The 15,000-nt window shown below is 49.3% G+C and overlaps 2 protein-coding genes across 2 annotated transcripts in view; both read left to right on the top strand.

Moving 5' to 3' along the window:
* The first annotated feature begins 19 nt into the window (after positions 1-19).
* Positions 20-15,000, top strand: part of LOC135830735 (uncharacterized) — a 17,688-nt gene continuing 2,707 nt past the window's right edge. The window contains exons 1-7 of the mRNA XM_065342956.1: positions 20-538; positions 1,031-1,113; positions 1,716-2,193; positions 2,691-2,812; positions 3,521-3,601; positions 3,974-4,071; positions 11,873-11,943. Of these exons, the coding sequence (XP_065199028.1) occupies positions 1,058-1,113; positions 1,716-2,193; positions 2,691-2,812; positions 3,521-3,601; positions 3,974-4,071; positions 11,873-11,943 (906 nt within the window). The 5' untranslated portion in view covers positions 20-538; positions 1,031-1,057. The remainder of the gene's footprint in view (positions 539-1,030; positions 1,114-1,715; positions 2,194-2,690; positions 2,813-3,520; positions 3,602-3,973; positions 4,072-11,872; positions 11,944-15,000) is intronic.
* LOC135830734 (uncharacterized) overlaps positions 12,613-15,000 on the top strand; it is a 3,241-nt gene continuing 853 nt past the window's right edge. Inside the window, exon 1 of the mRNA XM_065342955.1 lies at positions 12,613-15,000. This exon is cut by the window's right edge and continues 853 nt beyond it. Within this exon, the coding sequence (XP_065199027.1) occupies positions 13,175-15,000 (1,826 nt within the window). The 5' untranslated portion in view covers positions 12,613-13,174.

Consider the following 15,000-nt stretch of genomic DNA (forward strand, 5'->3'; position numbering starts at 1 on the left):
GTGCATTCAGTGTATCATTATGCAATGTACGAGTACTTCTCGAGAGCATTCGGGGATCTAGGTAAAACATCGCACCGAAACCTTTTGCTGGTGCCTACTTTCTTTTTAATAAGCTTTTAGCTGTTTGAGATGAGAAATTTATGTATTGTATTGTACAGGGGAATAATAATACAACGCTTTTTTCCAAGCTTGACGCCACACCTGCTTCAGATTTACGACAGTTATCCATAGCTGAGCTGAGCGAGTATTTATCAAAATCATAATAATTATTACAAGTATCATAATTTTTTTGTTTTATAGAACAATTACATAACTTCATTCAACATGCCTGGGGTGATCATGGCAATGCAGACATGAATGGCAGAGTCAACTTAAGTCTAAAATGCAGTGAAAGAACATTGAACGTGCGGTTACTGGTTGCTGTGCTGGCACGTGTATTCCGTGTGCGACTGTAAATTCATGGATACGTATCTTGCTCTTGATTTTTGTGGCATGCAGGCAGGATGCAACTTCGAGGGTAACTGTTACTCAAGTGCATGTGTGTGTGTGTGTGTGTGTGTGTGTGTGTTTGTGTGTGTGTGTGTGTTTGTGTGTGTGTGAGTCGTGTGTGAGGTGTGTGTGTGTGAGGTGTGTGTGTGTGTGTGTGTGTGTGTGAGGTGTGTGTGAGGTGTGTGTGAGGTGTGTGTGTGTGTGTGTGTGTGTATGTGTGTGTGTGTGTGAGTGTGTGTGTGTGTGTGAGGTGTGTGTGTGTGTATGTGTGTGTAGGGGGGGGGGGCGTGTGTATTATGTGTGTGTGTGTGTGTGTGTGTGTGTGTGTGTGTGTGTGTGTGTGTGTGTGTGTGTGTGTGTGTGTGTGTGTAGTTGTGTGCATGTGTGTGTGGGGGGGGGGGGGGGGTGCGCGTGCGCGCGTGTGTGTATTTGCGTGTGTGTATGTATGTATGTGTATGTGTGTGTGCTCTCTCTCTCTCTCTCTCTCTCTCTCACTCTCTCTCTCCCTCACTTTCATCTTGTTTCAATTCTACATTTGCAGGTGGAGGCGTTTGGTGTGGACATTGTGATGGCTGTTGACTGGTCTGGTTGGCATGCTTTGGAGCGACTAAAAGATTTGTGGAGGTGCGTTGGATTGGTCTACAGTATAGGCGTATACGAGACTCGTACTCAGTTATTGGCCATCAGGAAATTTTGGCATTTTTGCCGGGGGGGGGGGGGAGGGGGGCTAGTGCTCTGGGCAAAGATTGACACAATGGCCGGCGTACATGTGTGTGTGGGGAGGGGGGGGGGGGGGGGGGGAGAAATTATTTATTGAATTTTTTAACATGCCGCTAATTTTTGTAACTCTCTCTCTCTTTCACTCTCTCTCTCTCTCTCTCTCTCTCTCTCTCTATCTATCTATCTCTCTCTATCTCTCTCTCTCTCTCTCTCTCTCTCTCTCTCTCTCTCTCTCTCTCTCTCTCTCTCTCTCTCTCTCTCTTTCTCCCTCTCTTTCCCTCTCTCTTTCTCTCTCTCTCTCTCTCTCTCTCTCTCTCTCTCTCTCTCTCTCTCTCTCTCTCTGTCTCTCTCTCCCTCTCTCTCTCTCTCTCTCTCACTCTCTCTCTCTCTCTCTCTCTCTCTCTCTCTCTCTCTCTCTCTCTCTCTCTCTCTCTCTCTCTCTCTCTCTCTCTCTTCTCTCTCTCTCTTTCTCTCTCTTTCTCTATGCTTCGGCTCTTGTCTCACAGAAGCAAGCCAGCGTATTTCCTGAAATTTCGAGTGTTTTCGCGGAGCATAGAGCTGCTGCAGTCCGATGGCGATCGTCGATTCTACGCGGATCATGAGTGCTGTGCTTTGGCGAACAGCACGTTAACCGTTGCCCTGTCCTGCTACGATGCTTGCCGCCTGCACGCCCTATGCCAGTCGTGCCCGGGCGGAAGCCTTTGTGCTGGCGTGGCCGCTGGTTTAGACCCGTCCAGGGAGACCGTTGGCGAGCTATCCGCTGAGTCTCCTGACGGCTGCATGTGCCACTGTGCATGGGCGGCACGGCAAGCGGACGTGACGGCCGTCGCTCCGTCTGTGCTGAGGCCGCCCATACGCAGCGACATACTACGCGTGGGACGCACGCACCGGCGTAGGACTCTAGGCGCGCTGGACAATGCCGGCACTGCGTGGTCATGCCAGCGACGCTTTGTCACGTGCTGCGTCCGACAGTCCCCAGAGAAAGTAAGCACTTTCCTCACCTGGCTGTTTTGTGTTTGAAACCTAAGGTACAGCGTCTTGTAAATAATTATTGCAGCCAACTCATAATGATGATACGAGTAGTCTTGACGACAAAACTTTAAAATTGTTTGAGTACTCTTTTGATGACCTATGTTAGAACAAGCATAGCGAGGGCACTGAGCTAAGTGATCTCTCGTAGCGAGGGCCCTGAGCTAACTGATCTCTCGCAATATAAAGAACAAATATAGCAAGGGCCCTGAGCTGGCAGTTCTCTCGGTAGCTACTCGTTTGGTGATAATGCTACCTACACAGTCACCTGTTTGGTCTACTCCCAGCTATCATGGACCACACACGCACTCATGCAAAACATGTTTGACAGTGGACCTTAGGTACGCTAGCCAAACTGCACCGCTTTCTGGTGTCATACGTCTCTTGAATAGGTTCATGAGCAAACTTCACAATTTTATTTGAGAATTGTTCTCTCCTTTTGTTCATTGCAGAATGCCATGTTGTTTGCTGACTTAGCGGTGGAGATGGCAGCATTTCTCCGCAATAGAAGCATCTCCTTACGACTCTGTGGGGCTGTAGCCGATCAATCCTACGCATCCTTGGTAAAATCCAGGTACGTGCTGTGCTGCCTTGTGTCTTCTGTACCATCGAGGACAAGGCAGATCGGATGAAGTGTGTGTGTGTGTGTGTGTGTGTGTGTGTGTGTGTGTGTGTGTGTACATGGTACATGGTGTGTGTGTGTGTGTGTGTGTGTGTGTGTGTGTGTGTGTGTGTGTGTGTGTGTGTGTACGAGTGTGTCTATTGTGTGTGTACAAGTGTGTCTATTGTGTGTGTGTGTGTATGTGTGTGAGGGAGTGAGTGCATGTGTGTGTGTGTGTGTGTGTGTGTGTGTGTGTGTGTGTGTGTGTGTGTGTGTGTGTGTGTGTGTGTGTGTGAGTGTGTGTGTGAGTGTGTGTGTGTGTGTCTGTGTGTGTGTGTGTGCACGAGCGTGCATGCATGTGCGCTCATGCGTGTGTGCGCGCTTGCTTGCTTGCGGCAAACTGCAAACGTTTGTAAAGAGTCTGATTTGTCCTGTCCATGATGATCTGTCAGTTCGCCGCTGCATGCTCCGGCTACCTTAAATTTTTATCTCTTTCAGTGTCTACCGGTATGTGCTCTGCACGTGTTGATTCGCATGTTCATATGCCGTCTTGATGGCAGTTAATGGTTTATGCTGACTTGAACTCGAGGCATCCATCTCTAGACCACTCTGTGTGTGTGTGTGCTGTATTTGCCCCCCCCCCCCCCTCACCCCATCATTCTCCCTCATTTTCCCCTGCAGGATAGCTGAGGCAGGAGTACAGGTCGAATACTGGGGAGGGTTTAGCTCAACTGACAAGCTGATGGAGGCGTTTCAGACAAGGTATGATGATAGGGACGTGTGATAGTAGCTCATTCTACTTGCGCTGTTATCCGGCATGGCATCATTGAAGAACTGCACGTTTTCAGAAGGCAAAGATCACGTTAGGCACACTCGTCAACAGGCAACACGGAAATGCAGAAAGACAAAGAGAGAGAGAGAGAGAGAGAGAGAGAGAGAGAGTGAGAGAGTGAGAGAGTGAGAGAGAAAGAGAGTGAGAGAGTGAGAGTGTGTGTGTTAGAGTATGTGAACAATGACAGTTTAGCTCTACTCATACATTTGTGTTTTGTTTTAATGGTTACCTATTGTGCCTTGGCATTCTGGTACTAGTTGTTGCTGTTTGCCACATCTTGTATGTTGTGTGTATGCATTTAGCTTGCTGAACATTCACCCGTCACTTCATGATGCATTCGGTATGACTGTTGTTGAAGCAGCAGCTGTTGCCACACCCAGCTTAATCCATGATGATATTGGTACGTACTAGGCAGACTTCACTCAGATGCTAGTACTCTGTTCTCGTGTTATCCTAGAGCGTGTTGTGTGTTCGTGTCTGCATGCATACGTGTGCATGTCGCTATGAACATGTATTGTTTAATTCCCGTAGCTATGCAGAAGACGTTACTTCAGTAACGTCTGGCGCTAGCCAGGGTCCACACAGCTTTAATTTGGTATTTGTGTGTTTGTTTGTGTGTTTGTTTGTTTGTTTGTGTCACGCCTGGCGCTATCCGTATCTGACGGCAAAAAAGCATAGGATGTTAAAAAATTTTCAATTCTCCTATTTTTTTCAGGCATATCCTGGGATTCGAACCCGCACTATCGCCCTACATGCATTCCCCCATACACTTCGCATTCATACCCATTCTTCCAAGTTGCTTCAGGTTATTATCTTGCGTTTGAAAGCCCTATTTGAATATTGCGGGCAGCTGTATGTGGCCAGCTGTGTTTGATGGTACGGTACGGGAGACGGTGTTGTATTACCCTCGATCGTACCTGTCCCGTACCTATCCCCTACCGTACCGTGCCATCAAAGACGGCTGGCCACAATGCATATTCAAATAGGGCTTTCAAATGCAAGATCACAATGTGAAACAACTTGGAAGAATTAGTATGTATGTGAAGTGTATCGGGGGATGCATGCAGGGCGCGCGATACTGCGGGTTCGAATCCCAGGTTATGTCTTTAAAAAAAGGATTTTTTTAAAGAATTTATAACATCCCTATGCTTTTTTTTGTCTAGGTCATCAAGGCAAAAAGCATAGCGTAGGGCCCTGAGCTTCCAAGCTCTCTCGTAGAGAAGATACCGGCGCAAGGTGTAAACACTCAACTACCTCACACATGTGACAAATCAACACAAAAAGGAATAGTGCAGAATGGAGGTGTTGTGAACCCTACCAGACAAAACTATCACAAGTGCTAAATCAATCACAATGAGAAGGAGAGGTGCACAGGAATAGGTTGCGCTAGTTTACACGTCACAAAGAAGTAATACTGTAAATCAACAAATTTTGGCCACTGAGAAACTTTGGCCGATCTCGAAATGAAACTTTTGGCCGTCATTTAACTTTGGCCGATTTGGGTTTTCAAAAAAGAAATCGATTGGTATTTGTTGCCCTCACATGCAGCGATGGCTCAATAATGCATCATTTGCCTCTATGACAAATTTTGGCCTGCGATTTGCTTTGGCCGGTTGGTACCCAGCGGCGAAATCAGCGAAATTAAATCGCCAGCGAAAATTAGTTGATTTACAGAAGTTGGTTGCTTTACATTTTACAGGCTACATTTTACAGGCTACATTTTACAGGCTACATTTTACAGGCTACATTTTACAGGCTACATTTTACAGGCTACATTTTACAGGCTACATTTTACAGGCTACATTTTACAGGCTACATTTTACAGGCTACATTTTATAGGCTACATTTTACAGGCTACATTTTACAGGCTACATTTTACAGGCTACATTTTACAGGCTACATTTTACAGGCTACATTTTACAGGCTACATTTTACAGGCTACATTTTACAGGCTACATTTTATTATTATTATTATTATTGTAAAGCTTTCCTTTTGATCTTGTCTCTTATTGTTGTGACCTTTCCACAATATTGTGTTGCATTGTTTAAAAAAAATAGTTGGTTGCTCCTATGTGGAGGTTTGGTGCTGCCCAGACCCACATTGGGAAGTTGGCTACAGCACAGCGCAATGCCATGCAGATGATTGGACCCACCACCGTCCTCCCGAGTCTGCGCGCCAGACGGACAGTCGCAGGGCTGTCCTACCTTTACAAGGGCCCACCCCGTCTGACACGCATGCACCCTCCACCCCCCCCCCCCCCCCCCCCGTACGGTTTCCTTGAATTGTGGAACAGCCTCCCCGAGGACGTCTTTCCCCTTCCGGCCAATCACTCCCCACTCACAGCTTTTTTTTTAAAAGGCGTCAACAAACACATATCAGAGCAGCCATGGCCTTGGGACGTGCTTTGAAGCCCATCATGTTGATCGTCTCACTGTTCTTTCCTGATCCCACCTCTTGGTTTGGGGATGTGCGTTGAAGCACACCATACTAACGGTCTATACTGTCCTCTCTTGTTTGTGTACATGTACAGTGCTGGCAACTGAAATCCGACCCCCCGAGCGGTGGGTTCACATTCTAGCGGTCTCTGTTTCGTAGTTTTACCATCCCGTGTTGGGTCTTTGCGATATGAGCGCACCGCTCAGGGTGTCTGATTTCAGTAGTCAGCACTGTATGTGTGCATATGTGTGTTCTTTGCATTTGGGACTTGATCCGGCTGTGCACTCTATTAGTGTACAGTGAAAGCTGTCTAAGACGACCGCTCAAGGGACATTCAAAACCTGGTCTCTGTTACCAGGTGGTCTCCGTATCCAGGGTCATTTGCCTGGAAATAGCATCTCTTGGTCCTGGTTTCAGTGGTCTTCTAGGACAGGTGGTCGCCTTATCCGAGTGGTCGCCTTGACAGGTTTTACTATATCTGCTTATTACTTGACTCAGTCTCAGTGCAGCACAGCTGAAATTTGCACTAATCTATGTCCCTGTATGCATACTGTACAGCAGGAAATTTTCGGACGGAATTTATTTTCGTACGATTTCGTACACGGGCCTCTTTTGTACTAAAATCAATTCCGTTCTAAAATTTGTCCCTGTGAAGTTATGTACGCTCTACATGCGAACACGTGCATTTAGCATGCAGCACTGTGCGAAAATAAAATCCGTACGAAAGGTCGAAAATCGGCTGTGTCCGAAAATATTTCCGTCCGAAAATTTCCTGCTATACGGTATGCTTCGTGGGCTGAATTGTGAGGGCAGGCGAAAGGTCTACCACACTCGCTGCCCGAAGTGAAAACGTGAAAATGCGTTGCGGCCAAAAGTTTTATTTCTCCAGCGGTGAGCTCATGTCCATGACTCTGAGGTTGAATGCATGCACAGAGTCCTAGCCACTTGGCATGCACAGAGCCCTAGCCACTTGGCATGCACAGAGCCCTAGCATGCACAGTGCCCTAGCCACTTGGTGTACAACTCATTGGCTTCTTCCCCTTCACACATGTACTAACCTTTGAAAGAGATTTGAAACTCGGCAACACAGTTCACTGGCCTACCTGAATTTACAATACTGCAGAACGGCTAATTTTACCGGGTCCTTTTTTTTTAGGGTTTTATTAATCAGGACCAATTCGCAATGAAATAATGTAGCAATCCGAGTTTCAGATTTCAAAATCAAAGGTGACTACAGTATTGTACTGTGCATACAAAATTCCGATCAGTGCGGCAAAACTTTAGCCAAAATACTCCTTTCGCTAATAGAGCTTTTGGTCACGGTCACTTTTTCATGTCACTTGCGAGACATTTTTTGAATCGCCGGTGAACAGGCGAAGCCCAGTTCACGTTCGCTGTGTATGGGAATGGACGCGTGAAGGTGAAAGAAGCACTAGAATGGTGCTCCACTTGATGTCACACGCACACACGCGCACACACACACACACACACACACACTACTACTACTACTATGTACAACTGCCACAAAATGGCCACGTCGCTCCCAGAAGCGGGAGACAACAGGGAGAAAAAAGAAACAAGGAGAATAATTGAGGTGAAAGGGGACCGTTCTACACATAGCTAGTGTTTCTGTCTTCGGTGGCGGGTGAGGTCCTGCGGGCGGGAGAATCGTTCGTTACATAGGCTGCATTGAATGGGCAGATTAGTCCTCTGGTCCTTTCGCAGTCGTTTGCCTCGAGTACAATTATGGCGGTTAAAACCAGCCTGACTCTTCATGCAGCGATCACAGATCGAGCAATGGTGCTGGCAGCAGTCCAAATTCAGGCTGCATCTCGTTGAAACAGCTGGTATTTCGTCCGATGTCTGACGCTCCACACAACGATGAACTGCAAAACCGCCAGCGCTTTGAAACCAGCGGTCACAAACTCCACAGTGACGGGCCCCAGGCTGCTGGGCAACAGGTAAGGACCGTACAGCTGAGCACTTGTGACGGTGAATCCCACGAGCAGTGAATGATCGGTTGCAAACCTTGCAGGTGACTTTGTTGTTGTTACACTCCACGAGATCATCCGGAGTCTTTGCAATTGCCTCGCGCCATGCTGGGCGATCCTGAGCCAAAGTGAGCCAATTCACTATGCCACCGAAACGAAGATCACGTGCGACGAGGTCTTTCCATCGCAGTCGTGGCCCACAGGCTGGGCGTGGATCTGAGAAGAAGCTAAACAGTATCAGCTTCGGAAGCCGGTTATCTGGCATTCTGGCGACATGCCCAAGCCACTGCAGACGGCGGTGTCTGACGGTATCAGATGGCAGTGCCATATCACCCCAGCGTCTTCGCAGCTCCTGGTTGTTGACATGCTGCAGCTGTTGATCGAGCCGGGATACACCCAGAATGAATCTGAGGGAGCGGTGGTGGAAGTTGTTGATGGCAACCATGTCTCTCTTCAGCGGAGTGCAGCACTCACAGGCATAGAGCAATGTGGACAGAACGCAAACATCGTAAAGATGGCGCTTGGTGGCGATGGAAAGGTTTCGGTCAAGAAAGACACGGTGCATAAGGTCGAAAGCTGCCGCTGCCTTACCGAGTCTTCTGGCCACATCTGCAGATGAGCGGGTGTCAGCAGTTATCACAGAGCCAAGATACACAAAGGATTTGACACTTTCGATCTCCTCCGGACCAACAAAGAGCGGAAGGCGGTCAGCACATGATAAATTTGCACCAACGGCCATGAACTTGGTCTTCGCTGTACTCAGAGTCAAGCCGAAGGAAGAAGCAACGTTGCTGAACAGCTCCAAAGCCAGTTGAGCTGACTCACGGGATGGTGCAAGTAGTGCTGCATCATCTGCAAACTCCAGGTCGTTGACCGATGTCGTGCCAGTTTGACGGGTTCGCTTGGGAAATAGATTGCCACTTCCATGGATTGAAGATATCAGGGACACACCGTTAACACCAGCTGCTGCCATAGCTGAACGCCATGCTTCCAGCACAAGACCAAAGTACAGGTTAAACAACAGTGGGGCCATAACGCACCCTTGCCGCAAACCATTCTCAACCGAGATGTTCCCAGACACATCACCATCAACCCGAACAGCAGCCTGCATGCCTGAATGGAAGCCGTCAATCAGCTGGATGAGTGACCCAGGCACACCATACACCTCAAGGGCCAGCAACAGTGCAGCGCGCGGTACCGAGTCGTACGCCTTGCGGAGATCGATGAAAACGAGAAAGGCCTTACAGCGGTGCTCGAATGCCTTCTCGACTACCTGTCGCACGCAAAAGATGGCATCTGTGCAGGATCGCCCGCGCCGAAAACCACATTGGCTTTCAGGGAGATGTGCCTCAGCAAGAGGTTGCAGCCGGTCCTGAATAACACGTGCGAGAAGCTTCCCGACGACGTCCAATAAGGCTATTCCCCTCCAGTTGTCACACTTGCTCAAGTCACCTTTTTTTGGAATAGGGACGAGCACAGCATCTTTCCACTCCTGAGGCACAGATGACGCTGACCAGCATGTGGAGAAGAGTGCATCCAGGTGTGGCCGAAGAACAGTAAAGCCGTGCTTCAACAGCTCCGCAACGATGAGAGACGAACCAGCCGACTTGCCGTTGGCCAGATGATGGAGAGCGCACTCAATATCCACAGCCGTTGGAGGGCATGCCAGGCTGTCGTCAACTTCCCGGCAGGACAACTGCTGGAAGACAGAGACATCGAACACACTAATGACATTGAGAACACGGGTGAAATGTTGCTGCCAGCAAACACGCTCTTCCTCCGCTGACACACACAGGGTTCCATCAGATTTGCGAATGGAATGAGAGGCCACAGGTTTCATACCATTGTAGCAGCGCTGGATGTCCCGGATGGCTGACCAGACGCGCTCCCCACTGAACTTGCCAGACTGTGCCATATCCGCCTTTCTCTGCAACCAGACACGCTTTGCCGTTCGAACTGCAGTACGCGCTGCACTACGGGCCTTGCGGAAAGCTGAAAGGTCAGCGGGATCAGCAGACTGAAGCCACTGGGCATAGGCACGGTTTCGATGTTGCAGCTTGGGTTCAAGGATTGTTGCGCTGTCTGCAAACCAGTCAGGCTGACGTCGAGATTTCCGTGCAGGGATGGAAGCTTCGGCAGCATCTACAATCGCCGACTTGATAGGCTGCCAGGTGTCTTCATGGGTGACGTGACACGATTTCAGCCGATCACCAAGAGCACTTCGGTACACTGCCCTGTTGCACTCAACAACTTCCCGCTCCTCCTCACTCATACCCGTACACGTCTTCAATTGGCTTACATCGAACACGCTACGTTTCCCAGGGTTTCGCGGTGGCAGGCGCTGGCGGTGGACTGGTGCCGGAAGGCGATAGGTCAGACACACCAATCTGTGATCAGTGCTACACTCTGCACGGCGAACAACATGACAGTCCATGCAGTTGGTACGATCCGCTCGCCTAGTGAAGACAAAGTCGATACAGTGCCATGCCTGCGAGCGTGGGTGTTGCCATGTGTGCAGTTCTGCGTCCCGCTTCTTGAACCAGGTGTTACAGATTTGCAGACCATGCAGAGCCAAGAACAAGAGTAAACGTTCACCAGACTCATTCATAGCTCCAGTACCAAAAGGACCGCGAACTCTGTGCCACTCGTCATCACGCTGCCCTGAACCAACTCGAGCATTGAAGTCTCCGAGTACGATGAGTTTATCAGAGACCGGAATTGACAGAAGCACGTGTTCAAGCGAATTGAAAAATTTGAATTTTTCATCACGACTACTGCGGAAAGTGGGAGCGTAGCAAACAAGAACATGAACCCACTGCGACTTGCCAGACTCCAGAGCAAACTGCAACTTTACGACCATCACACGAGAAGACACAGCTGTCCACTGTCGGCCGCCTGCTGCAAACGCCAGCGCTGAGCGGCCCCGCATCACGAGCGCGACTCCCTCGCCACGAGCGAAATTTTCCACGGGTGTCGGTCGACCAGAAGCAACAACAACAGCATCCTCAACATTGTATACATTGTTGCCAAACCACTTCGTCTCTTGGAGTCCAAGGGTCTCGATACCAAGTCGTCGAGCTTCGCGAACGACGATGTTGATCTTCCTATCTTCCACGATGCAATTCACTTGGTTTGAATTTTTCAAATTCAAATTTCGAGTTGTCGCCGTCTCAACTGGGCCATCACAATTCACCAGACTGCGGACATTCCATGAGCCAAATTTTATCCACGACCTCCGTCTCCTCTTTCTCCTCGTCTCCTTTCTCGCCATTGTACTAAGGGCTTACTAGATAGACGTCCGAGTAGAGAGCCAATCTACACGAACGGGCGCGCGCAGGACGACGACAAGTGGTGGCAACAGGAAACCACCCAGTCTTGACGTCGTGAGCTCCCACGCGCGCAGTCAAGGGCCACCGCCCTTGGGACGACCCTGGAAGCCCAGAGTCGTCCCACGGAGAAAGAACTTTGGACGAAAAACTGCCAAAGGACGAGAGCTAAAAAGTTCAAACCGTCCCCAACACTGCCTGAGGACACACACACACACACACACACACACACACACACACACACACACACACACACACACACACACACACACACACACATACACACACACATGCACACACACACACACACACACACACACACACACACACACGCATGCACACACATATCGTATACTTGTACAGATGACAGTTGTATTTCAGAAGTAAAATTGTTGTCAATGCATTTCTTTGTATACCGGTATCTCTGTCACTTCGCATTCTGTCCAGCTGTTGGCGTCAGCGAGGTCTTCTCCCATGGTGAGGTGTTCCGAGTCAACCTCTCAGCGCCAATCAAACAGGTGTGGCATGTGTTTTCTCTGTGTGTGCTTGTGTGTGTGTGTGTGTGTGTGTGTGTGTGTGTGTGTGTGTGTGTGTGTGTGTGTGTGTGTGTGTGTGTGTGTGTTTTCCTATAACAAGTTAGAGGATGCGCGTTTCGCTAGTCTTTGCACAGTGACTTTTCAGATGGTGACTTCTCCAGCTGAAATAGCTGATACCTGCACAAACCTTTATTTGTTACCCGTCGCACGACTAAGTGGGTTGAAGAAAGTCAGTCACAACGCTGCACACTCGTAGTCTGTAAACGACAGGTGTGTAGATTTGACAACGTCTGACGACTAGCGCACCGTAGCCGCCTGGCACCAAGGCCCGGCAACACAGGACCTCGAGGACTAGTTCTGAAGTTTTTTTTCATTCCGGGGCTCCTCTTTTACCCATACCTAAATTCGACAGTTTTGGACCGAAGAATGTCATGGTTGCTGATCTCTATGTACAGGCAGTGCATTGCTTGCATCTCTTTCTATGTAGTACAATGGTGGCAAATGAAATCCAACCCCATGAACAGATCAGAGCCGTGGTACACAGCACAGTCTACTGCTCGTAGTGCTCGGGCTGTGCAGTCTCGGGACTGCCATACTCTCACGGCTGGATTTCACTTGCCGCAACTGTAGTCCAGGTCAGTTCACGGTACCATGTTCAAGTACTTTCTTCGTCCACTGCTATGTATACGTCATACTTCATAATATGATGACTCCTCTTTTCTCTATCATACTGAGCATGCGTCATAACAACATGGTCTTTTTGTCCGTCACTACTCTATGAACTGTTTGTGTGTTAGTGAGGTCCGACACAACATCCACTGTGACTCTATTGAATGTAGGATCATCCTAATCTCGTATCTCTTTTTTTGTGACAGTCTGATGACTAGCAGCTCTGACAGCTGTCATGGGGTAGAGCCTGTGTACATGTGCCTACTCTCTTTTGCTTTGCTTGTCATGCCTTGTTTGGTCGGGACTTGGAAGGACGCCATTGCCAGTGGCTATCTCCCGTGCTCGCGTGTGCGCGACCGCCACGCCAGCCGAGAGTTCAGCTGGGGCCAGTCCTGGCTCAGTATGTGGCGTCTTTGAAAGCCATGGCTATACCCAGCAGTTGCTCGTGCTAGCAACTCCTTTTCTCTCTCTCTTTGCGGAGCAGTGTAGCTGTAGAGAGAAGGAATAGAGTGTTTTGAACTGGATTCTACTTTGGGGTTGGGTCATGTCTGCACAAACTGTTCTGAACTGCGTATCCTGTGGTTGTGACAAGAAAAGGGTCAAAATTGTGTCGTGTTTGCACTCCGTGTGCGTTGTGTGCATTGAGCGGCACATCGAAGAGGATGGCTCCATCACCTGTCCGAAGTGTAGAGCATGCACACCATTGCAGCAGGCTGGATGTTCTCCCGTGCTGTGTTTGCCTGATAGTTATGCCTTGGTAGAGGGTGGTGGTACAGAGCAGAAGTCTGGCGTATCGTGTGATGAATGTATGGACGTGCAGGCAGCTGTTTGGCGCTGTGCAACGTGCAGCAGTCATTTATGCGATTTACACGGCCAAGGCCACAAGCGTTCCCGAGCTACGCATGATCATGAGGTACTGTCGTTGGATGCAGCAGTTACCGAGACTGCTGCTACTGCTACTGCTGCTGGCAGTACTGCTGCTACTGCTACTGCTACTGGCAGTACTGCTGCTACTGCTACTGCTACTGGCAGTACTGCTGAGACCACTACTGCTGCTTCAGCTACTCAATCCCAGCATCACTGTGCACTGCACCCAAGCAGTATCCTGACCAAGTTCTGCACGAAATGTAAGAAGTTGTTATGCGAGCGATGCATCGGCACCGGAAAACATGAGGAGCACAAACAAGATGTTGTACCCATCAGTGCTGCAGCAGAGAAGATGAGAGTGTCAGTGAATGATTTGTTGCTGAGCTGTGTGTCTGAGAGTGATGGCGTTCTGGAGAGCTCCATTGAGAAAGTACAGTCCTCCATTCGTAACCTTCATGATCAGATAGAGCTTGCATCAGAAGAGGCAGTGCTGTTTTTCCGTTCTCTGGTAGAAGCTATTAAGAAACGTGAAGCCAGTGTTCTGAATGAACTTGATGAGCTTCGAAGTCAGGCACTGGGACCTCTGGAGAAGCAACTCGCTAGACTGCAGGGCAGTGTATCACAAACAGAAGTTGTGAGTTGCTTGCTCGATTCTTGCCAGGACAGCGTGGACTTTGTGCGCATGTCGTCTTGGCTAGTGACAGCCTTGAACGGTGCAGCGGAGGTTGGCAAGAGTGATGCTGAGCCATGTGTTGTGAGCGGCATCGTCTTTGCGGCAAGCGACACACGTGATCTCGTGGCTGGCATTAGCAAAGCGGGTCTTTGTGCTGATGCAGCAAAGAACAAAGTGCGTTGCTCAGGCAATCGTAAGATGGGCAGTGACGTTGAGATCGACATAGAGGTGGAGCAACTTTCCGATGCTGCTACTATCAGCCAAGACCAGCTGAGGAAGATCGATGTAGGAGTTTGTGTGACAAATGCGGGCGGCAAGACAGTCCAGTGCGAGCCCCTACAGCAATCATCTACTGGACATCTGGTGACTAAATGCCGTCCTGCTGCAGCCGGCGAATACGCTGTTTCCACTACGATTGCCGGTGTTCCTCTGAAAGGTAGTGGAGTGAAGTTCAGTGTTGTTCCACCAGCACCTGCTCAGCCGGCACCCGTACCTGTGTTTGATATCAACCGCTGTCATGGCGATATTCAGATCAGTAACAACAACCGAACCATCAGTAAGTCGTCGTCCTACGGGTGGCGTTCAGTGTGTAGCTCACCGATACAGGAGAAGTGCGGTAGTAGTGCTATACAGCTACGTATAGATGTCACACAGCAAGCCAGTATCTATGTATGCTTATGTGCATCGTCTAGTCCAGTACTGAATGGTACACATCGCACACAGGGTGAAGTGTACGGTTGGTATGGTTACCGTGCTAATACCTGGTGTGGTGGTGCTCTAGGCCAGCCCTGGCAGAGCAATGATGTGATCACATTGACATTAAACCATGA

The sequence above is a fragment of the Sycon ciliatum genome, unplaced genomic scaffold, assembly GCF_964019385.1.
Source record: "Sycon ciliatum unplaced genomic scaffold, ocSycCili1.1 SCAFFOLD_2084, whole genome shotgun sequence".
NCBI classification, from domain to species: domain Eukaryota; kingdom Metazoa; phylum Porifera; class Calcarea; order Leucosolenida; family Sycettidae; genus Sycon; species Sycon ciliatum.